The sequence below is a fragment of the Phyllostomus discolor genome, chromosome 8, assembly GCF_004126475.2.
Source record: "Phyllostomus discolor isolate MPI-MPIP mPhyDis1 chromosome 8, mPhyDis1.pri.v3, whole genome shotgun sequence".
NCBI classification, from domain to species: Eukaryota; Metazoa; Chordata; class Mammalia; order Chiroptera; family Phyllostomidae; genus Phyllostomus; species Phyllostomus discolor.
The window spans coordinates 20,273,765-20,298,626 of NC_040910.2; the positions used below are offsets into that span (position 1 = coordinate 20,273,765).

The 24,862-nt window shown below is 43.5% G+C and overlaps 1 protein-coding gene and 1 long non-coding RNA gene across 2 annotated transcripts in view; one reads left to right on the forward strand and one right to left on the reverse strand.

Annotated features, from left to right (window-relative positions):
* RNF175 (ring finger protein 175) overlaps positions 1-24,620 on the reverse strand; it is a 31,316-nt gene extending 6,696 nt beyond the window's left edge. The window contains exons 1-6 of the mRNA XM_028522019.2: positions 24,101-24,620; positions 22,223-22,260; positions 19,266-19,407; positions 8,748-8,902; positions 4,641-4,748; positions 1,136-1,256 (exon numbers count right to left, since the gene is read on the reverse strand). Coding sequence (XP_028377820.1) covers positions 1,136-1,256; positions 4,641-4,748; positions 8,748-8,902; positions 19,266-19,407; positions 22,223-22,260; positions 24,101-24,163 — 627 coding nt within the window. The 5' untranslated portion in view covers positions 24,164-24,620. The remainder of the gene's footprint in view (positions 1-1,135; positions 1,257-4,640; positions 4,749-8,747; positions 8,903-19,265; positions 19,408-22,222; positions 22,261-24,100) is intronic.
* LOC118501941 lies at positions 29-10,926 on the forward strand. Its single transcript, XR_004904594.1, has 3 exons — positions 29-263; positions 411-525; positions 9,165-10,926. It is a non-coding gene; the product is annotated as an uncharacterized LOC118501941 (long non-coding RNA).
* Positions 24,621-24,862: the final 242 nt, after the last annotated feature.

Consider the following 24,862-nt stretch of genomic DNA (forward strand, 5'->3'; position numbering starts at 1 on the left):
CCCACCAGAGAGGGGATGGGTAACCCTTTCTTCCTCTCTTGTCCACAAATAAGCACAAGAGGCCCTGGGCATTTTTTGAGGAGTGTGGTTTCTGATTTTTGTTGGAGGACCTGGAAATGAAAATGCTCCCTGCTTTGTTGACCTTCCACCTTCTAAGAAAGGCCACTAGCTGGCCCAGAGATGACACGTGGCCAAGGAATGCCAACAGGTGTCTTGCTCCAGCCTTTCACCACAGAAGTTGGATTCCAGGCTCTAGGAAAAGGGTAAGACAGAGCCAGTGGGGATGGGGAAGGGCAGGTGGGGTGGGATGAAATCAAGGGAATACCTGCTCATTCCTGCCCCCTAGAGGGGGAGAGAGAGAAGAGCAGTCCGGGAGTTCACTCTTGCACTCACAGGGTTCTCCACTTCAGATGGGACTGTGAGCCAAGACACGGACAGAGCTCAGAGCTGCAGGATTCCCGAAACCGCCAGTCATCCCTGGAGGCTCTGGTTTGCGTTGAAGAGATGTGCGTGCGTCAGACACAGGTAACGCCCCTAGTGTCTGTCTGACTCTGAACTCCACCAAACCAGAAAGTATGCGCATTCTGAGTTGTGTTTTTAAAAGAGTTAAACAAGCTATTAGGGATTTGTTTTTAAATTCCAGAGAACAGTATATGGTCAGAATATATTTAGCACACTTTTTATATCTTCTACTTCTTCAAATGCTACATAACAATAACTGATCTTTATGCTGAGTAGTAATACCCTGAGGCACTGGTTGATTTTACAGTGTTTTAGGTGCATCAAATGACTTTATTTCCGTTCGGCAGAGAAAAAGTGTGCTGTTATTGTTGAAGTTTTGCTAATTCTCTAAATGTTGGCGATTGGAGCATGCTAGATATGGTTACTTCCAAATAATTAGTCTCTTTTATTTTAAACAATGCCTTATTTCCTAACCACTTTATATCAATAAGAAATGTATTTTCTAATTAATTAGCAAAGACATTTTTTGTGTGTGTGAGGAAAATCCAAGGAGCAACTGGGCTGAGAGAACCAAAGATTTATCAGTTTCTGAAAATGGGTGTGAATATGGTGGAAGATGAGACCATTTCGCCACATACAATGAAGGCTGACAATGAATAAAAGCAACACTTACCCCTATAGTAGAAGCCATGTATTCCGAGCAGATCTCGGCAAAATCTCTCCCCATGATGCCATAGTAGAGGCCATAGAACAGAGACACAATGCCGAAGTCCATGGAGTCTCTAGCCTTGACTCTGTTGGGGACAAAAGGGCGAGGAAGTAAGAATGGGGCATTTGGGGGACAGGGGCCGATGACATCGAACTCTCTGGGGACGGGGCCCCGGGCAGCAGCGCTTTTGGAATCTCTCTAGACCCCAGGCATCCCAATGGGCAGGTAGCACTCCAAGCCTCTTTAAAAGAGCAAGGTTACCAGCCCTAAATATAGATTATAATCATCTAGAGAGATTTAGAACTGTACAGCTATGTGAGCCCACCTTCCAGGGTCCAGTTTGAGTGGCCCGGCATGGGGTCTGCACGGCAGAGCTTATTAGGAGCTACTTAGGTGACTCTGTAACACAGCTGGGGTTGAGAGTCCCTGCCTCAGACCTCCGATTTTATGGGATGGTTTCAAACACTTTATCTCACCCCAAAATATTTGTGGTAGATATAAGAATCAACCTCCAATTTTGAGGCCTTTTGCTCCGATGCCATAGTCATCATGTATGAGTCAAAAAATTTTTTTTGCAAGTTGGATTATAGTTTGAATATAATAGAATTCTTTAGTATAGTCCCCTCTTTTTTCTCTTTTTTTTAAAAAACAGTTGACACTATTACAGATGCCCATCCAAAGATCTCTTTAAAAAGTGAATAATTAGCTTCTAATTTACTTTCTAAATCTTAGTCATTGCACGTTTGGCTTGTTCTATCTGTCAATATTCTCAAATACTAGCAGTGGGCCTGGGTGTGTCTGACAGAATTGGGAAGGGAGGGGAGGGAGGAGAGGAGTTGGGTTGTCTGTTTCTGGAACCTCCTTCTAGGGATTTTGGGGCTCTGTTAACGTGTGGAGGAAATATAAAGGCAGAGATTTTTGTAGATTTAGAGGGTACCAATCTTCTGTTGATGTGAGTTGGGAATTCCAACACAGATGGCAGCTGCATCCTTTCAAGGTTCCTGGGTATGTCTGAGAAATAGGGTAGTGGGGCGGAATGAGGGTTATCTTCCCTCCAGATCCAGGGGAGCAGATATTGATAAAAAATGCAGTTAACAAAGTTCGACAGAAGGAACTGTTTACGCAATGATGATCAACAACACTTAGTGGGGAAAAAATAATTCCTTCCCAATCTGAAGGGTTAAATTCTTTGTGTGCTTAATTGTAAGAAAAGATCTTAAAATCTTATGAGATAATAGTGTTGGGACATCTGTAGTTTCAAGCAAGTTAATAAAAGCCCTTACAAATATTATTTTGCATTCACTAAAAGAAAGTAATATAGACAGTATGATAAAAAAGAGAAATCAGTGTATTTCTATGTCTTAAAAGAGCAATAATCACTCGTTTACTTTCTATTTCTTTCCTGCTAGAAAACAGTAGGAGCTCCTGGTCTAAAAGTTTCACAAAATACTTAAAAAGCTGGACTGTGCTCCTGCCGTAGGAAGAGTCCTTGCCACCAGGGCTGGTTCTCTCTGCCACGGCCTTCCTCATTTTATGAATTAACGTTGCTGATCTCAGCCTTTCTATTTCCCTTACTGTCCCAGAGTAACTTCATTATGAGAGGTATTCCGGGGAGCTCTGTTTGAGCTGCTTTCCACAGCTGTGTGGCACATCTGAAATTCCCTTTCCAGGACACAGGCGGATGACCCAGCCTCAGCTCTGCCGGGGAGGACCTTGCCCACAGCACATCTCGGCCATCAGCTTCCTAGTGGAAGCTCTATTTCTCTCCAGACGTTCTTGCTCTGTTATCTCTTCACCTCTCACAGTTTCTAAGCACTCAGTTCCCTCCTTTCCCACTGTCCCCAGCAAAAGGGATTTCATGAGTACTGGAAACAAAATTCTAGAGCAGTGCTGTCCGGTGAAAATGTAGTTTGGACATCCATAGAACATTGAAAATTTTCCAGTAGCTACAGTAAAAATGTCAAAAGAAACAGATGAAATTATTTCACCAGTACAATGAAAATGCTATCATTTCAACATGTAGTGAATACAAAAATTATTCTTCATACTGTCTTTGAAATCCAGTGTGTATTTTACACTGCAGTACATCTTATTTCACATTTTAAGAGCTCAATAGTCACATGCACTAGTAGCTACTGTGTTGGATTCGTTCTAGAAGTTTTAAGGAAGAAGATAATATAGAAGGAAATGATGCTTCAGATTTTTGTGGGAGGGAAAATGTAGGCCTATTTTTAATGGAGATCTTTTAAATTTGCAGGTCAAGTGTAGTTTCTCTTTAAATCATGTGTGTGTGTGTGTGTGTGTGTGTGTGTGTTTTGTGGGCACTCGAGCAGGTTTTTGTCACTCCCATCATTCTACTGTTAGTAATACATTTCAGCAACAGCACAGTTTTGCATCATGTATGAAGTCAATATCAGTGTAATAGTGCTGTATTTAAGTATGATGATGAAGTTTAACATAAACACCTTTTTCCTATTTTAAAAGACATTTTTTCCTGTAGCTACGAAATTCACTTAGCGCTCTGTCCTCCTCTGGGAATGTCACATCCACCACGTTTTTTTTCTTAGATGCTATTGAAATGCTTTAGCTTTAATGGCAAGGTTGCAGTAAATGACAGTGTTTCTTTGTGCCCTGAACAAATATATTTTTAAAAAATGTCTGAGTAAATATAGAGGACCAAGGAGAAAAACTAAGTAACAATGCCTACCAAACTTGCACTGGGGAAAAGGAGTGTATGCGTACAGAAAATGCACTAGCTTTGACATACTTAGAATAAGAGCATCAGAAAATGAAAAATACTTATTTTATCATAAAGGTATTGCAAGCATTTGTATCTTCTTAATAATTTCATGTGGATCATTATGCTATATAACTTCCTTTGGAATATTCTTCTTTTAGGTGGAGTGAAGAGGGGTGTTAAAAAAGCAAATAAATAAGAAGCATCTTATCGCAGTACCCTTAAATGTGGGATGCTGCTAAACTACCCTGAAATTATTCTTTTGCTTAAGTATCATTTTACTAACCTACATTAATCACTTTTTGAACAAAAGGAAAGAAATTGATTGAATTTATTAAAGTCTTTGATATTTAATTAGGAAAAAAGGAAAACACTTGTATTAGTTCTTTGAAATTAGTTTGTATTTTCAGATTTACCAACTTAGCTTTTTGAGAAGATGATAAACAAATGACAAAGTAATCGATGGTAATGGACCTTTACTTTGGAACTCATTGTAACTAAATTAAAAATGCTGTATGTTTTTCATGTGGATATAGTCTGAAATGAAAAATTTCCCTGAAAATCTAAAAAATATATTGGGAAATGTATTTTTCAAAAATGTTGCCATAGATTCATTGTTGCATGAAAGCTCATTTTTTTTAAAACCGTGGCTTCCAGATACAGAGAACTTGGCCAGGGGGATGTTACAAGCAAGTGCCTTGAGACATTAAGGTCTTCATTGGAAATACTTACTTGAAAAGTAAATGGAGCCCACTCATTGTGAATATGATAGCCAAATAACCCACAACACCAAAGGCATAGCTGAGTTTGTAGATCAGAAGAAACCATTTGTAGACCAAACTGTGGAGTGAAAAATGCAGAGAAACACAGCATGGCATATTATGAAGTATCTTTTCTTTTTAAGACATTGTCCTAAGTCAGCTTTTAGGTTCTACAATTCTATTTATTATGTAAGATATAGAATATAAGTGTATTATGTCAGCTAAACTCAACGGCAACCTAAAGTTTCAATATCAACAAGCAACATGTAAATGGTACTGTCGTGTGCACATGTTTCTGTGTATAAACATCCATGAATTCTCTGTAGCTGATCTGTGTTCCTCACGTAAAAACGGCCTTCAGGATGGTTACTCTACCTGGGACGCTGCCTCCCCCCACCACCCCGTTTCTCCTTTGGCTCCAGGGTTAGCTTAGAAGAGTGGTTTCGGCCAGAGTACCTCGGAGGTGAGCAAAACCAGGAGTTTCTCATCCTCCTACTCCTGCAGCATCCCTGCCCCAGAGCAGAGAACCTCAGCCTTCCTCCCCTCCCCTCCATCAAAGGGCTCCTCCTGTAGCCCTGGGACGAGCTTGCCTCATTCAGCCTTGTTTTCTGCTCTGTGGACACACTGACCATGACCACCCTTAAGGCCTTCCCTTCTTCCCACAGGGCCTCAGTGGGCAAGTGAGGGGACAGGATGGAGGGGAGAGTGGAGAAAATGTAGAAGGAACCCCCGTGCCCTGTTACTTCCCCTTATCCCCGGCAGTGAAAGCCCCTGGAAAAGGCCATGCAAAGGGCCACGTGGCTTCTTCATGCCTGGGAAGGCAGAGGAAGAGGGCGGAGTCCAGCTCAGCTCCTGGTGGGCCACAGAACAGGCGCCCTTCTCCAACAGAGAATGGGAGAGGTGGTGGAAGGAGAAGCAGCCAGTTGGGGGGTTAGCATAGGGGCGCTGAGATAATAGGGGGTGGTTGGACCATTGCTCTCAAGGGCAGACAGTGGCAGGAGACCCTGTTTGCCCCTCAGCCCTTTCCCTGTCCTCCTGAAGCCCCTCCCCTGCCTTCCACACCGAACTTCCCTTAGTTAGAGTCTCACTGCAGAGACCTGACCCACCCTCTGACCCCAAGCCCTGGAGCCCTGTCCCTGGCTCTCTCACCTTCCCGGGCTTCCTCCCTGGTGGCACCATTGCACCAAATGCTCAAGTTCTAGGCTATTTCTGATGGAATGTTTTGACATCATTTTAAAAGATGCCCACCGCAGTGAGTTCCATTCAGAAGGGAGTCTCCAAAACATGACAGTTTAAATGGGGCTAGCCGGAGAAGCGAGTTGTCATTTACATCATTTCCATGGTGCAGTGCTCTCCCTGCTTCAAGCATCTCACATACAAGGGCTGTCAGGTGGGTGGGGTGGGGGGAGGGCACCTCTGCCTCCAGGTGTCATCCTCCCAGGGGAGGCCTCAGCCCTGAGTTACATGGAGCCAGAGCTCCCATGAGGTGGCTCAAATCGCTGTGAGGCTGTGTTATCTCTACAGGGGCCAGGGTGGGCCTTTGGCTTGGCACTTTTGATCGGGCGTGGCCAACTGCTTGAATCTTTGCTCAGTGCAGCCAGATGGAGGTGGAAGTTTGTGCTGCTGAAAGGGGCGAGGATGGGACAAGTGGCCAGCTCCGAGAGGACCTCCCTCTCCACCCCACAGCACCGGCGGCACCAGCTTGGGGTTCCTTGAACTCCACATGCACTCCGAGCACTCTCTCTCCACTTGAAGGGCCCTCTCCCCGTGCTGCCAGCGCTAGAGGTCTTCCTGACCAGTAGCCTTTTTAACTGTAGGGTTTCTCCATGCAAAGTGGTTTGTTGATGTAACTAGGCCACAGCATGCTTTCTCCTTGGCTTGATTCTGGCTTTGCCACTTCCTGCATGCACCCTGGCCGACCGACTCAGCATTTCTTCCTGTGATTGCTCATTTCTAATGGGCAGATGATAACCCCAGCTCCTAAAGCAGTTCTGAAGGCTGTCTGAGATAGTGTATTGTTGTTCAAAAGACTTGGCACATTAAATTCTCAGTATGTCATCTTATTTTTATGGATGTGTTAGATTTTCCAAATGTCACCTCCAAATCTTCCTTCTTATGGGGGGTGCAGGTTCCTAGAGCCCAGAACCCCCTTGCTAACCCGATTACAGGTAAGCCAGAAAAGATATTGTGGTCACGCTTCAGAGCAGTGTCCACAAGGGAAAGGCTGGCCTCGGGTGGAAAGGATGTGATGAGGCCCAGCTCTCTGTGGCTGTGAGTGGCCTATTTCTGAGCCTGAACATTGTTCTATGGACAACCGGACAGTGGTAGAGAGGAAATGCACTTCTCCTTAACTGCTACTGTCCCTTAGCCGGGGCTTGGTGTGCCCTGGGGGAGGAACAGCTGGCGTTTACACTACGCTGGTGCCAGAGACCACTCCTCTTGGGAGTGCCTTCTGCACCATGCTCGTCTGATGGACCAGCTTTCTTAGCTTGTAATGAAATCCTCCACTTCCAAATGAAAAATTGCTGAGATGTGACTTACTTATAATATGGTAATTAAGCAAAGATCCATAAAGATCATTAGGGACACTCCCTTTTATCAATATGAGCTTCTTTATCCTTGCTGCTTTTCTGGAAGAAAAGGGGTCCTAATTAGCCTCATCCATGGCTTCTCTTCAAATGGCAGCTGGCTCTGCTTCAAATGGGAGCGGAGCGTCTTGGCTGTCAGACGATATCACAGGGCTCAGAGATGTACAGGCAGGAAGAAGCTGAGGTGGGTGTACTGTGGGCATGAGAAGCAAGGGAGTGGGGCCCCAGCCATCTGAGATGTGTGAGTCAGGGGTGTAAGGAGGCAGCATTTGGGGTATTTCCTGTAGTGAAGTTCGTCGGCCCTGCATGAGCGGATACGCACAGAAGGACTGTGTTCAGCTAGGGTAGTTCATTACACAGAGGAAAAGTGAACTGTTTCCACTGAAATGCAACATAGATTCTATCCAGGGGATGAAAAGAAGTACATTTCAATTCATCCAAAACTGAGATCACTTCACAAGTCTTGCATAACTCACACATTGTGTGAGAAGGAGGAAGCCTGCCAGCTGTCTCTGTGCTGCTGGGAAACGGGGCCCCACGAAGGCCACGACCTCAAACCGGCCAGTGTGGAAGGTCCCCTAGCACCCCCGAAAGCGCTTCCCCAAGTGGGATGAAGCCACAGTGCTCATAAGCCTGAATTCATTTATTTGAATTTCAGTCTTTATCACTACACTTATCAATCTGATTTCTTTCATTGTGTATTTTTCCTTCTCTATATTAAAAGGACAAGTTGGCTCATTGCTGCCATTTTTTTAGAGAAAAACGAACATCTGAATGGCTAAATAATCATAAAATAATTCACAGTTGTTTATGATTTATTCTCCAATGCAGATCAAAATTTGACATTTTCTTATTACCATTAGACACTTTACATCTTTTTTTTAAATCCCATTTCAGTGTTATCTGGATTTGGATTCAGACCTTATCGAAACAACAAGGACAGTGAGGGCAATTGTGGGCACATTATAAGCACTTTGGAAAGATTTGTGAATGATATAATGGAATCATATAAATATTAAGAGGCTGACATGGTCATTAAACTGATCAATGGAGTATTAAAGCCTCATTTATTATGAGAGTAATAAGCTGTCAGTTTCTTATGATTTATCATATATATACCTATCACGCATAGTTGTTAGAAACACAGACTTCTAACTCTTGCCCTGCTATAAAATGTGTGTGACAACTTCTAGTGGACTCAAACAAAATGCTGCGTTAAAAATAAACATGCAAATAGTGCTCTAGAAACTTAATAGTTTCACTTCTGTTTCTCCTGGCCTTCAGTGGCTAATATCTAAAGTAGTGCAGTTTACAGGCATGCCTGAGTCACCATTCAATAATGATTGTGAGCTAACCACAGCTTAGCAAATCTCCAAATAGTTTTGTTGCCGAAGGCATCCTCCTCCTCCACCCAGGAAAATGGAAATTAGCTCTTGTTTTTAGTGTTTACAGGAAGGGGATGGCGGAGTGGAGTCGAATGGGGTACCTACCGCGGTGTTCTCCCGGAGAGGGGCTTTCGGGTAGCTCTGAAGAGGATGTAACTGGTAATGACTGAGAACATCCCCCACATGGACAGAAACCGCCACCAGTAAAGTTTTATCGTGAAATACAGAGGGACAACCCACATCTGCAAGAGGGTCACCAGCTGTTAGAGAAATGAACAGAAAGTCTCTTTCAATGACTGAGGGCCCAGAATGGGCATGTGCGTTATTAAACGACTTGCAGCCACTCTGGGGGAATCGCCTCGCCCATCCCGCCGGTAACACTCAGCTGGCTCATCACCCAACCGCGAACTGTTCTGAACGTGCACAGTTCTGGAGCGGATGGGCCCAATTATCTGAAAATTCGAATGGGAAATAATCCAAACTCTCCAGCTTCTGACACCTGATTTCTTTTGGATATTTCAGATGAAAGCAACTTGAGACATCAACGGCTGTGATTTTGGACAAACGAGCCTCCTTTGGGTTGTCAAATGGGAGAAAACTGCCTGCCCTGCCTGCCTGCGCTGAGGTGGGGATGACGGCTGGGAACGAGCTCTGCAAGCAGTCCGCTGTGGAGCTCAGGGGCTGCTGTTACTGTGCTGCATGTGCGCAAATGCAGTGATCTCAGGGGAGGAAGTGGTGTCAGGGCAGCTTCTGGGACCACTTCCGTCTGTGGTGTCCGTGCGCCTGCAGGATTAAGCCCTGAATCCCAACTCTGGGGTTACCTCAGGCCTGACTGCTAGATTCACTTCTTGGCTTTCCTCTTTGGTTTGTGGTACCTTCTCCTGGCAAACCTAAGATGTGGATCAGACCATTTCCTGTTCCCTGGGTGTACTCCTATGTGGCCTGGACCAATGACCTGAGTCCAAGCAGCCTTTGGATGGCTCTGTAAGCTGGCTGGTCTCAGCCCCGAGTGGCAGAGAGGAGGCTGCACTGATGGGCTGTGGGTGCATGACTTGTTACAGCACCACAGTGACTGACACTTCTGCTCCTTAGGTCGGGCCTAATACCAGCTATTCGCCGCTCTCATGAAAAGCGAATAGGTTTAACAATAGCAGTAATTGTTGGGCTTTCATGTGTCATCACATCTAGGCTGACCACCTATTACTTGCTCAGCACCAGTGTGAGAGGGGAATGGCAAGGAGGTTTTGTCTCAGGTGCAGACTTTGGTGGTTCCCTCTGGCAATACTCTGTTGAAGAGGATTCTAATAGACCTGGTCTTGAGTTTGTGGTAGAGTAGCATGATCGATTAATTATGTCTGCCAGTGATGTAGAAATAGTTGTTGGGCTATGTTTGTCATTTAAATATAAAAAAGACTGGTGTCATTTATTTGTTTTCTTTCTTCTCTTCATATTTGTTATAAAAGAAGGTGGCTTTAAAAAAAGAATCTGTGGATGTTCTTTTGGGTCTTTTAATAAGATCTTGGTTATAATAGTCTAAAGGTCATTAACCAAAATTATTTGATGGGACTTCAAGATGTAAATGAAGAAGGCAAAGTCACAGCCATTCTTCCATCCGTGTCAAATAAGAAGACATTTCCCAGACTTCTCATTCTCTTTTTATTGCTTTATTGCTTTGTATTGCTTTATCGTGACATATCACCTGGATCTGAAACCTTAGATTGCTCTAAATCTTTCAGAGAACAGTGCACAGTTGTTACTATACTTATGTGCTTGAACAAAACCACGCACGGAGCAAATCTGAATTAACTATCTAAAGATATACCGTATTATAACCTGCTTTTTGATTTTGAATTCCAAGCAGTACTTTCAGGGTACGTATTCTTTATTCTTGCCTGAATTAGTCAGGTAATTGCTTTAATTTTCCACCCTACTTTGTGGTATGGTCAAAGCTAATGAATGGGATTGCACTTTACTTATGAAATTGAGACATACGGGTATAGATATAAATAGATACAGATAATCAAATAGGAACAACAGGTTTTCCTTAAGGAAGCAGAATCGTTTTCATGAGGCCCAGAGAGCACACTCGAGCAAACCAAGACAAGATTCGCTCCCTCTGGCATTTAGCACTGGCATTTGGACCATCCACTGTGGATGCTAAAAGTGTGCAGCTCCTTAAAAATCTCATCAGCATTGTGGTCATTCATTTCCTTTTTGCTTATAATGGTGACAGTTAGCTAGGATATATCATAGGTTTTGAAATTTTTTTTAGTTCATTACTTCTGATATCAAAGAAGGAAATGGACATGAACACCTGTCATTTGCATTTCTCATCTTTTTGTTTTAAGAATTTGATTCATCTTTTGATTTCCCCCAGAAACATGCTGAAGTTTTTTTTTAAATAAAAAATTAAGAATCAGTTCATTTTAATTCATTGCAACTACCATGCTCCTATATTTTATACTTCAGGTTACAAGTCAAACTTTACAAGAATAATTCACTTCTTCAAATCAGTAGAGTCACAATCTATGATAGTTTGAAGTGACGATTGGACTACATATTTATAAAGCTAGTTCTTTCCCTGTGGATTTATAAATACAACCTATTTCTAAAAGATCCCAAATTTCTCTTACTTGATGCCTGGATTTAGTTAATGGAGAATAGCAATGTTCAAATGTATAGATATGCTACTTTTAAAAAATAGGCCTTAGAGAACAGAAATAAAAGGAAAGCAAAAAAAATCATTATACTGTATTCTGTATGCAAATATTTAATTTCTTAATTATCTTTAAGGCATCAACCCAGCACTGCATTTTCTCAACATCCAAGGGGAAAGGTCATAAATTTGCATTATGAATTCAACGATTTTATGGAGAAGTAGTTTTGAAATGAGGGCCACATTTCATAGCAATATAAAAGATTATCAGTTGGGGGGAGGCAGTGGGCTGGGCTGGGAGTATAAGGTAGAAAACAGTACTTGAACAGCAATTAAAATAAAGAAAAAGATCCTTTATCAATTTCCAGAGCAGTTAAAACTCCCCATTTTTAAAAGTGACTGCCACATATGAAATGTGGGAATGCTGTGCATCATAAATAAACACATGAAATATGTGAAGCTGAGGTGCATGCAGGCAACAGAGGAAGCCTGGCAGCTGGGACACATTAATAATGCCAGAGGGGTCGCCATCTGGGCATGCGCGTATAAAGCACATCTGCATGACGGCCAGGGCAGCCCTGCATCTGGATCCCATCACCCACATCCTCCCCGCCCTACATCATGGCAGGAGGAATGTCCTGGCGAATCAGATGCTGCCCATTGGTACCATGTTTTTTCTTTGACATGCACACAAAGAATCTGAAAAGAATTGCAAGTTAAGACAAAACAAAGACATGTTTTCATTTGTCTATTTGTATAGGATGATGGATGGGTCACAGAATAAGGAGAGAACAAAGAGGGAAAGACAGGGAGGAAGGTAAGGTCTGTGTATATGTGATGCTCATTTCCTTTGCACCCCAAATCCCAAACTACTGTGTTTGCAACCATTTGTACACGTGTCTGCATGTATTTGTGTGGGCGGGGTGGAGGGAGAACAAGGGCATGCTAGAGGTAAGCAGAAAATCATTATGTACATAAATGACTCCAAGAAATATTGTGCTATCAGTACAAAGGCAATGAAGGAAAGTGTGGACATAAATCAAAGAAGTAAAATGATGGAATCCTGGCATACGAAGGATTCTTAGGAATTCACTTGGTCCAGATTGCTATCTTCAAATCAACTGAGACTGTTGATTTTACTATTTAACTTGTTAAGATTCTGCAATGTTATGTAATTATGTATTTGTGTCTTGCCTCATTTTAAAAAGATTTAACAGGCCTAATACTTATTGGTATAGTAATACTATGTTCTAGTGTTTCATAGCTATTCATAGGCAGGAAGTTTGATTTAAATGGAGCAATGTTTCACTTTGTGGCAAATGATCAGCCAGTGTATTGAGGCACGTTAACAGTGTGTCTGAAACCCGGATTCTGTGTATGCAGTCGTCAGCCCTTCTGATGATGTGAGGGGAAGGAGAAGGATTCTTTTTTGGTACCCTCCCCCCTACTCCCTGCAGATATGAAAGGTAGGATACATAAAAGAAAGTGGAGAGGGTCGTGTTGAATGGAATTTTACTTTTAATTAAATGCCATTAAAAGCATTTGGAAATAATTTAACTTTGAGGACCTGCCTATGTCTACACCATCTCAACACCATCAGCTGGAAAGAGAAAAATTCAAATACCCAGATGCACCATCTATATTATGCTCAAAGTATGAGTATTTGGAAGCACCCAGGTGTTTAGCTGTATCCCAAACCAAATTAGAACTTTCCATTTTCTATCTACTTTCTCTCTGCTCTTTTTGGAGCAGTCAATATTATATTTTTAAATTTTATTTTCTAAATAACCTGTTTCTTTTGCTTTATGTACTTACACTCAGCTGCTCTGGTATACACGGCCTCTGCAGACCACAGAACACAATCTGTCTAGGGAAATTAAACGATTGTTTCAGAATATAAACATGTTTGTTAAGAGCTGTATCTGAAAATGTTGTCAGCTCTTTGGACTAGTCCCTCACCTTCGATGTACATGGTCCAACTTATGCATGCAATAATGGGAAAATAATACTTTGTATGTAAGAAAAATACCTTCAGGGTATAGGTAAACGTGTAAATAATAATTAGTATACAAAGCTGTTCACACATATTATTGTGTGCAGTTCCTACTTTTTAAAAAACTTCCTCCCTTTGCTTTCTGTAAACTTCCACTGCCAATGTCTCCCACGATTTACACGATGTTTTCATCCCAGTGTACATATACAGCAGTATCAGAATCGTCAACCTGTACCCTCGTGGGAAACAACTTGATCCACCCGCGTACAGTGCTCATGTGCAGTTCCCAGTGCCTCCACCTTGCACAGACTCGTCTCATTTCCAAAGGCACCTGGAGCAACACCTTGACCTCCAGTGCCCTTCGGTGAGGTTGTTTCATGCATGTGTAATGCAGTTAGATTCTCTCACCACCATCTGTATTTCTCCCTGGGACCCCCAATCTCCCAAATGGCTTTTAAAAGTTTGCCTACCTTAAGGCCTACTTCTTGTGCTGTGTAGTTCATTGGGACTTGACAAATGCATCACATCTGGTATCCAAAATTACAATACTTATACAGACCAATTTTACTGCCCTAAAATGACTGTTTCATTTGCTCATCCTCTTTCCTTCCCTGAACCACTGGCAAGCATTCCAAACAAAACAGAACAAAACCAACCACCATTTTACTGTCTCTAGTTTTGCATTTTTCAGAATGTTTTATAATTGGGCTCATATAGTATGTGGCCTTTTCATATTGGCTTGTTTTATCAAAGTTCCTCCATGTCTTCTCATGGCTCCACAGCTCATACCTTTTTATTGCCTGCTAATACTGCATTGTATGGAGGCATCACAGTTTACTTATTCATTCACATTTTAAAGGACATGTCTTGGTTGCTTCCAGTTTGGGGTGCTATTACTTGGGTGCAGCCCTGACAGGCATGGCTCAGTGGGTTAGGCATCGTCCCACAGAGTGAAAGGTGGCTGGTTAGATTCCCGGTCGGGGCACTTGGCTGGGTTGCGGTCCAGTCCCTCACTGGGGTGCATATGAGAGGCAAGATGTTTCTCTCCCTCTCTTGTTCCTTCCCTTCCCCTCTCTCTAAAAATAAATATAATCTTTAAAAAATATTTGGATGCAGTTTTTTTTGTGTGTAGATGCAGGCTTTCAATTCAATTGGGTAAATCCCTAGTAGCGTGATTGCTGGATCATAGGGAAAGACTATGTTTAGCTTTGTGGGAGACGGGTCAACTGCCTCCAAATGGCTCTACCACTCTTCATTTGCATCAAGAGTACCTGCTGCTCTGCAGCCTCATCAGCATTTGGTATTGTCAGTGTTTTTGATTTCAGCCATTCTAATAGGCATGCACTGTATCTCATTGCTTTACTTTGCAACTTCCTAATGATATATGATGATGATATTTTTTTCATATATGCTATCTTTTCAGATTTTTTGCCATTTAACTGAGTTGTTTACTTATTATGATTGTGTTTTAAGTATATTTTAGATAACAGTTCTTTGTTAGATATATATTTTACAATTACTTTCTCCTAGTCTATAGCTCGCCTTTTCATTATTGTAACAGTACCTTTCACAGCACTGATTTAAATTTCAATAAAACCCAACTTATCAATATTATATTTTCTTTCTTGTATCGTGGTTTTCCTGCTGAATCTAAAAACTTATCACCAAACCCAAGTTCACCTACATATTTTTCCTATGTTATCTTCTAGAAGTTTTATAGTTTTGTATTTTACATGTAGGTCCATGGTACATTTTGAGTTAATTTTTGTGAAACGTGTGGATTCTATGTCTAGGCTCACTTTTTTTTTTTTTGCATATGGATGTCCAATAGTTTCAGCACCATTTATTGCAAAGATTATCCTTTCTCCATTGAATTGCCTTTGCTCCTTCATCATGGGTCAGTTGACTCTACTTGTGTGGGTCTATTTATGGGTTCTTTCTTCTGTTTCATTGATTTATGCATCTTTTCTTTCACTGATATCATATTGTATTGATTACTATAGCTTGACAGTAAGCATTGAATTTGGATAATGTGAATCCCCCAATATTGTTCTTTAGTGTTCAGTTTGTAGTCTGGGTCTTCTGCCTTTCCACATTAACTGCAGAATCAGTTTGTTGATAGCCACAGAATAACTTGCTGAGATCTTGAATGGGATTGTAGTTGGGAAAAATCTATTTTGTCTATATTGAACCTTCCAATTCACGAACAGATTATCTTTCTATTTATTTGAGATCTTTTCAGTTTTTTATATAGATCTTGTACATATTTTGTCAGATTTATTCCTTAGTACTTCCTTTTTCGGGTACTATGGTAAATAGTATTATGTTTTATTTTCAAATTTCAATTGTTCATTGCTAGTATATAAGAGAGCAATTGACTATTGTATGTTGACCTTGTGTTCACAACCTTGCTGTAGTTACTTCTCCAGGATTTTTGTTGTTGTTGAATTTTCAGTATAGGCAATCATGTCGTCCATGAACAAAGATGGTTTTATTTCTTCCTTCCCAATCTGTGTATCTTTTATTTCCCTTTCCCTCCTTTTTCTGGTCTTACTGTACTAGCCAGGAAGTCCAGTACAAGGTTGAACTGGAGTGGTGAGAGCAAATATTCTTGTCTTCTACCTTATCTTGGCAGGAAAGTATCCAGTTAATGTTAGCTGTAGGTGCTTTAAAAATAAATATTCCTTATCAAGTTGAAGAAGTTTCCCTCTATGTCTATTCTGCAGCGAGTTTTCATATGAATGGGAGTTGGACCCTGTCAAATGCCTTTTCTACATCTATTAATATGATCATATCGTTTTTCTTCTTTAGCCTCTTGGTGTGATTGACCACATAAACTGGTTTCTGTGTGCTGGACCAATCTTACACACCTAGAATACAACCTACTTGGTGTAGAATTCTTTGTATACGTTGTTTAAGTCAGTTTGCTGATTTTTTGAGAGTTGCACATGTATGTTCATGAGAGATACTGGGCTGTAGGTTCTCTTTCCTGTGATGTCTTCCTCTGGCCTCCGTGTCGGTGGGTGTTAGCATAACGCTGGCCTCAGAGAACGACTTCTGACGTGTTCCCTCTGCTTCTCCTTTCTGAAGGAGATAGTGGAGAGCTGGTGTCATTTCTTCCTTAAATGTAGACTTCACGGTGAAACCCTCTGGGCTTGGTGCTTTCTTCTTTGGAAGGTTATCAATCATTGACTCAAGTTTTAAAAATGGGTTTAGGCCTGTTAAGATCATCTCTCCTGTGTGAGTTTTGGTATAGTTTGCAGCCTACACTTTGCCTATCTTATCTAAGTTATCCAGATTTGTGGGCATAAAATTGTTTACAACATTCCTTTATTTTCTTTTTGTGGCCACAGGATCAGTAATGATGACGCCCTTTTCTAATATTAGTAATCTGTGTTCTCAATCTTATTTCTTGGCTAGCTTGCTAGAGGTTTATTAAATGTCTTGATTTTGACAAAGAACTGCCTTTTGGTTTCATGGAGCTTCTTACTGATGTCACTTTTAATTTTTATTGATTTCTGCTCTAATTTTTATTATTTATTTTCTTTTGATGTGTAGCTTAACTTTTTCTTCTTCCTCTAGTTTCCTGAGACAGATGTTTAGTTTCCTGATTTTAGATCTTTTTTCTTTTCTAATATACGCATTCTACGCTAAAAATTTCCCCCCTAAGCACTGCTTTTGCCACATTCCACAAATTTTGATATGTTTTATTTTCTTTTGCATTTAGTTAAAATAGTTAAAATTATGTTTTAGTTTCTTTTGAGTCTTCTTTGACTCATGTGTTATTTAGTATTGTGTTATTTAATGTCCAAATACTTTGGGATTTTTTTTCGGCTTTCAGGTATCGATTTCCAGTTTAATTTTGAGGTCTGACAGTGTACACTTGACTCTTCCACAGCACGGGGGTTGGGGCACCATCCCGCACCCCCCACCTGAAAATCTGCATGGAACTTCAGTCGGCCCTCCCTCTGCAGAAGTGCGTTCCCAGCCTCAGCTGCAGATACTGTTTTCGGTCCACAGTTATTTGAATCCACAGCTACGAAACTCGGGGACATGGAGGACTGACTATATTTATTGAAAAAGATCTGCACGTGAGTGGACCAGTGCAGTACGAACCTGTTTACTCAAGGGCCAACTGTACTTGACTCGATTTCTACTCTTTCAAATTCGTTTTGGCCTATAATGTGGTCTATATTGGTGAATGTTTCACGTGGGCTTGAGAAGCCTGTGTACTCAGCTGCTGTGGGGTGAATGACTCTGTAAAAGTCAGCTGAAATCAGTTGATTGATGGTGCCGTTCAGGCCGACTATATCCTTACAGTTTTCTGCCTGCTGGATGTATCAGCTACTGAAAGAGGATGTTGACATTTCCAAATATAATGGCGGGTTTGTCCATTTCTCCTCACAGTTCATCCGTTTGCCTCATACAGTTTGATGTTCTCTTGGTAGGGACATGCACATTAAGCATTGCTATGTCTTTTTGAATAACTGATCCCTTTGGCGTTATGGAATGACGATTCCATATGCCTGACAATTACCCTTGTTCTGAAGTCTGCTTTGTCTGAAATTAATACAGCTTCATCCAGCTTTATTTTGATTAGTGTTAGCATGACGTATCTTCCTCCAAAGCTTTACTTTTAACACAGCAGTGTTTTTATATTACCAATAAGTTTCTCCTGAAATGCTATGTTCGGTTTTCTATTTTGCAGATAAGGAAACTATGGTTAAAATATATTTAAGGATCTTGTTTAAATATGAGAGTATAATCAGTGAGGTTTAATTCTAGTCTCTCTCATTTAAAAAGTTTCAATGCAGAGGATGTTTATTTTCATTTACAAGGTAATAGTGATGCGACAGCAAGGTGATGCATTTGCTTAAAAGATGAACAAAATGACATCCCTTCCTCCTTCTAAGTAAAATGTATGAAATCACCTACACTTCATTATTATGCAGAGTTCAAAAGAACTCCCCTAGACCCTGTGCTACACAGAAAATGAGTTTTATGATGGGTCAAAGGAAAATGAAACACTGTCTAAGCTAGCACCTCACGTGTCATGGCAAGTCTTCTTACAGACGACCAGCCCGGGCCCCAGACCCACGCAGAGTGCTGAGTGAGGACCTCCTTCCTGGGCAGTGTTTCTACACGGAGGCCACACTCAAGTCTAAACCACTGATTGTCAAAATGCGGTCCCAGGACCATCTGGGAACTTGGTAGACATGCAAATGACTGATTGGACACCTGTTGAATCAGAAACTCTGGGGATGGGACCTGTGAGTCTGACTTAAGAAGCCCTATAGGTGTTGTTGATACATCCAAAGACCTGAGAACCACTGCTCTGAACAGTGAAGATGCAAGGTCTCAGGCCCAACAATGCCCAGTGAATGCCCCTGAGGCCAGGAGGGGGCAACGTTCTAGTGGACACGCTTGGGTGGGATTGGTCTGTGAAAATGCCCCACATGGAAAGTGGGTGAGCTCAGGGCAGTGTTTGCATTGGCACTCTTCCGTGGCTGTGCACACCGCCAGGGCCGCCATAGTGCATTGCCAACGAAACAAGGTTAGATGGCTTCAACCTTTTGTTTCTGGCATCCCTAATTCTCCTTTCCTGGGCCATAGGCAGAAGTTGTTGATGCATGAAAGGAAAACTGGTTTACTTAAACCAGGACTTCTCAACCTGGGCACCGTGGACGTTTTTGCCGCGAGGAGCGGTCCTGTGCACGCTGAGCGGCATCCCTGGCCTCCAGATGCCAGTAACAACTGCTGTCCCTCCTCTCCTCCCACGAAGGAGGATAGAAAACTGTTCCCAGATGTTGCCAAATGTCTCCTGGGGCCAAAACTGCACCCAGTGGAGAATCACTGACCTCATAAAACCATTTTCTTCAAAGTGGTAACAAAAAAAAAAAAAGAAAGAAAGAAAGAAAAGGGGGGATGCGGCAGCAAGAGGAGCCGGCTTGCAGCAGGCCCCAGAGCGACTTACGTTGTAGGACCGGCCGTGCCTCTGCCTCCACTGCACCAGCACGATCTGGGCGACGATCAGCGTGGAGAAGAAGATCAAGATCATCTCCACATGCATGGACTCGTGGCCCCGGTGCATCTTGTACATCCTCTCCTGCTGCAGGCTGGAACCAGCAAAGGGGGTCATCTGCAAAAGCCCTCAACCTTTGCACATTTAGCAAAAAAAGCATAGGCTGGGCTCGTAGGAAGCAATTGGGGATTTCAGAGGTTTCCAAGGGTTTTTAAGTTTTGACTGAGAAGCTTTCCTGGGTTCCTCCTTTTCCCCCAGGCTTGGGGAGAAGGCAGTGGAAAGGGGGAGGCTGAGGTTATCAGCCAAACCAATTCCTCTCAGCCCTCAGCTTTTCCATGTGGTTTTGACCTCAGTCTTGTCCTTTCAAGTAAAGTTATGGGGCAAAAATAAATAAATAAATAAATAAATCACTGATGGGTCCTGGAAAAGCCTGAGTTCCAGTCCTTGATTGGCCAGTTTATTACCATGTGACCTTCTGAAAGTCACTGATGATCTCTGAGCCTCAGTTTCCTCATTTGCAAATTTAAAATAATGGTACCTCTGTACCTGTGTGAAGCACATGGGCTATTTTATTTGTTCCTAATAGTAATAATCATAGTAATAAGACTGAATCATACAAAATCATTTTTGAAATTCAAAAATTTTAAAATACTGGTAATTTCAAGTAATTTCTAATATTCTCCAGTAAAGGGGTATCCTGCTGATGGTGCCTATGGAGAGAACATTACCCATGGGGCTACAGGAAACTCCTCAGTGAGTTGTAGAAATTGTCTTCATTATAAGGGCGAAGAAGAGGCTTGAGTATTATCTTAGACAGACACACACACTCAGATGATGGCTGAATGTTCAAGTTTTTAGTTGGACTCTTAGTTTTGCACAAACCACGAAGATGGTGTCATGTTGCTCATCTTCCTATAGGAGCAGTGGCTTTGAAGAAAGCCACTTGACCTTGGCTGTAAGTTAAAATCAATGGGGAGCTTTTAAAATCACAGTGCTCAAGCTGTACCCTTCATCTATGAAATGAATTAAGTGATCAGTTCAGTGCTCTTATCAATGAAAAACACCACTGCTGGGTGTTATGGGCTGAACTATGTTCCCCCACCCCAACCCCAACCCCAAGTTCATATGTTGAAGCCCTATTCCTCAATGCCTCAACAGGAGACTGTATTTGGAGACAGAGCCCTTAAAGAGGTAATTAAGATAAAATGAGGGCCCATGGGTGAGCCCTAATCTAATCTGACTGGAGCCCTCATAAGAAGAGAAGATGAGGATGGGAACTCACACAGAGGGAGGACCACGTGAAGACCTCCTGAGGGGGCAGCCGTCTGTAAGCCAAGGAGAGAGGCCTCAGAAGAAACCAAAAACCACTGACACCTTGACCTTGGACTTCTAGCCTCTAGAACTATGAGGAAGTGAATTCCTGTTGTTTAAGCCCCTCAGGCTGTGGCATTTTGTTATGATAACCCTGGGAAAAGGACACGGATTTCCAGGTGGGGATCTGGGCATTAGTCATTTTTTAGTGAGTTTACCATATAATTTTAAGATGCAGCCAAGACTGAGAACCAGTAACTTAGAGGAAGAAAGAGCAGTCCAGCGTCAAGATTAGGGGAGGAAGGGGAAACTGTGAACATTGCCAATCAATAACTTTATAAATATTGGTTAGCATTATCTTTCATTCCCAACGAGGCACCATCAGCCATACAATCTCTTCAACCTTCCACTTATGGCTGGTTACAGCTGGTTACAGTTGCACTGAACTAGGTTACCATTTAGGAAACACTGCAGGGTAATATTCTGTGCCACGAATTAGTACCTTTTACAGGCACTTGTTGAATGTGTGAATTGGGTTTTCTCCCTTCACTACTAGCATTTCTACAGAGCTACTGCTAAAATAAGAGCAGTGTCTCAGAAAAGGGCCCCATCCAAATCCCAGGGGCGCCCCCTGCTGGAGAATGTGCAGAAATGAACCCTGAAAGCCTAGTAAATATTCCTGCTTCCCTTCAGCTTCTTTGGAATGGAATCTTAGAAAGTTAGTGCTAGAAGGTACCAAAGATGTACTGAACCCTTTATGGATGCTGCAATCCATAAGCATCCTGAGGAAAATTACGTGGTTATTAGTTTCTGTGTTGGAAGCTGAGCTTAGGAGACAAAAAAGATTTCTAGAAGCTCATTAAAATATACTCATTTCTCTGAAGAGATGGAAAGTGAAGAAAAGTAAAAGGGTAGAAGAATTTAGTTATCAGTTTTACAGCCCCAAATGCAAAATAACTATTTAATATTCTATGTAATGAATATAGTTTCAATTTACACCATATAGATAGGATAGTAAATCTCTTATAAGCTAAAATAGCACTTGCATTAGATATAAAACAAAATATGCTTTCTGACATTATTCTATTTTGTGTATATATCATAAAAATGCATCTCAAATCGTTAACCTATGTGGAAGTACTACAGAAAGTACACAATAGGTATACAAATGTAATAAGTATTTCCTATTTTGATTAGGAATACATTCATGATTGATTACCATAAAGCAAAAAAGGAGGGACGTTTCATGTTTATTTCATTTTATATGTTGCCCACAGAGGGCCATGACCCCATGATAGGTACCAGAACACAGAGGAAACAGCATGTAAAGAAAACCAGATGTATCTTGTGCCTAAAATAAATACTAAGTTGACACCGCCTTGCTTTGAAGGACATAGAAACCCAACTTTGGGGGTTTGCACAGAGCACCCTGTGGTTCTGGTCTGTACTACCTTCGTGCATGCATTGCTGTGCTAACTCACCTTCTCCGTCCCGGGAAACTGACAGCTAAAATGATGGCTTTATTTAATTTCGCAAGTGGTTAAATGGAAATCTAATTTTTAGTATAACGGCAATAAAAACATATACTAATCACTTACTTCCATTCATCATCCACAGAAAACTTTGTGTGGGAGATCTGCAAAACACAAAGAGAGCCAGGATGACTTAGGATGAGGGCCCGAATGAAATGTTTGCTTGTGGAATTCAAACGCACACACTAGTGCGCGCACCCCCAAACAAAGCAGTAACTGGGCCACTGTTAAGAAACATTTGAGAACCAGAAAGGCACCAATAGGCAGGGAAGGGGATACCTGGCTGAGCCCTTGCAGACTGGGCTGGAGAGAACAGAGACCGTGCCCCGGAAGGGCTTCTGGATGACCTCCAGGGTACCAGGTGCTGCCTCCCCTTGTCACCCCGAGTGTACTACATTTGGCCATTTGAAAGCTAAAATCCAATCACTGTGCAGTCACCCAGGAGTCTGGTTAAAATGCAAATTTTAATTCAGTAGGCCTGGGGTGGGGACCATTTCTCATTGGCTCCCAGGGGACACATTGACTGTGGTCCCTGCATCACACAGCTTTGCTACAGCCGGTTAAGGGGAAAGCTTCGAGTCCTGCCCAGGGCTGAGTTCGAAGAGGGACTGTGCCTCCTGAGGGCAGAGGCCAAGGCATCGATGATATCAACCTCATGAGAGAGCAAACGTCAGCTGCAGAAGTGACTCTACCAGTCTCCTGCCCTTCCTGGTGGGCAGCTTTCCATCTGTAACCTCCTTTGGATGGTCTGGGTTTGCGACCAGCAAGAAAGCCAAGGAGTTTCTGAATAGCTTCCAAATGCACAGTGTGGCCCACGAGGCCCACTGCATTGCAACCTAGCTCTCCCTTATCTTTCACAACAAACTTTCCCGAACCCTGGGTTTCTGCCAGAGTCTTAGTATCACCCACTCCTGCCTCTCTCCCCAGTGATGACTTCCCAACTTTTTTTTTTTTTACCTCCAAGCAATTTGGTCTGCTGTCCCCTCCATCTAGAATTCTCATTCCTGCTCATCACCAGGTGGCCAGATATTTTCATCCATCCTCCAAGGCCCAGCTCAAGTGCCACGCCCCTCATCAGCCTCGCCCATCCCCCCCCCGCCCCCCCCCCCCCCCCCGCGGGAACATCCCGTTTTAGGGACAGCAATCTCTTCCCACCCTCTGAGTTATTTTTGTCCTGTTTTACTTCCCTCCGGGGCTGTGAGCTCCCAGAGGATAGCCCACTTCCAATTGCATCCTCTCCAGCCCCACCTGCAGCACAGCTCCTGGCACCTGGTCAAGGCCTTGGGATTGTCCAGTAAAGGCAAAACAACGACTGGGTTTGATATCACCACCAGCTAGCCCAGCGGTTCTCCGAGCTCAAGCATCAGCACCTCCTGGGAACTAGACTTGCAGAGGATCAGGCCCTATCCTCCGGGTGAGATACTAGGACGCAGAGCCCAGCCTCCTGCGTTTCAAGCAGCCCCTGCACTGCTTCTGGTGCACGCTCCAGTCTGAGAACCACAGAGTCAAGCCTGACGTGGACCCATCATCCCTCCAGCTGTCCTCCAATACCCTTGGCCTTCACCGGGGCCCTGAGGGCTTCTGCCCCGGGAGAGAAGAGGCAAGAGAGGCACAGGTAGCAGGGAATAGATGGGGATGAGCGGGTTAAGGGCTGGGTAGTGAGAGAGGGAGAGGAGGAGGAAGGAAGAAAGGTGGGGAAGGGGCGGAGGAAGAAGAGAGGGGGAGGAAGGCAGAGACAAGGAGGTGAGTTCGGCTTCCCCGGGGCGGGGCGGGGTCAGGCGAAGCCATCAGCACCTTCCAGTGGGTCGCTGCCCCTCCACTCAGGGCCGATTACACGGCATGGGGGTGGGGGCTTGGTGACCATTCATTGTGGCCGTTCAGTCCCTGCGTGAGCCTGGGGACCCTGACTAGGTGCCGCCTCGGCCTGTGCCCGGCGCCAGGTACCTGCTCCTGCTTCAGGGGCTCCTCCAGCCCCGCCTCCGCCTTGGGCGCCGACCCCGCGGCCATGCCTCGGCCCGCAGCACCCGCTCGGAGGGTCTCCTGGAGTCCGCAGACGGACGCTCCTGGGACCACGGTGGGAGCTGAACCAGCAGCGGCCGGCCGAACTGGCGGCTCCGCCCCGGGCTGTGCGGTACTGGCTCCGGCAGCCTCCTGGCGCGCCCGCCCCTGCGCCCTCCACTCACGCTCTGGCCTCCTCCAGAGGAGGGGAGCTGAAGGTCATCACCACCAGCACGACCAATGAGCCCCTTTTGAGTCAAGGGCCTCTCTGTAGTGAATCAGTCGTCAGCCCTCATGGCTCACGAAACGTCCTGGGCGCTGGAGCCAGCCGTGCTGTGACCAGGTGACAGGGCCGGAGGACTGAGGGACAGCTCAGAGGTCAGGAGGTAGAGATGTGGGGAGTTCCGGAGGGAAAAGGAGATGGGAAAAGGAGATGAGAAAGGGAGAGAGAGAGAGAGAGAGAGAGAGAGAGAGAGAGAGAGAGAGATCGTTTTCTTTTCAGCTCTCTGCCCAGAAGCATTTATCAGAAGACAAGTTCAGGCGGTTGTCCAGATGCAGGGAGGCTGAACCTCTGCGCGTCCTCGGTCGTGTTCCTTTCCCGGGCCGCTTCCCTTAGCGGTCCGCAGGGATAATCATGTGGAGCATCTCCCTAAAGACAAACCGGGCCCTCCAAAGAGGACTAAGGGAGAGTCTCCTCTGTGGGGGGAG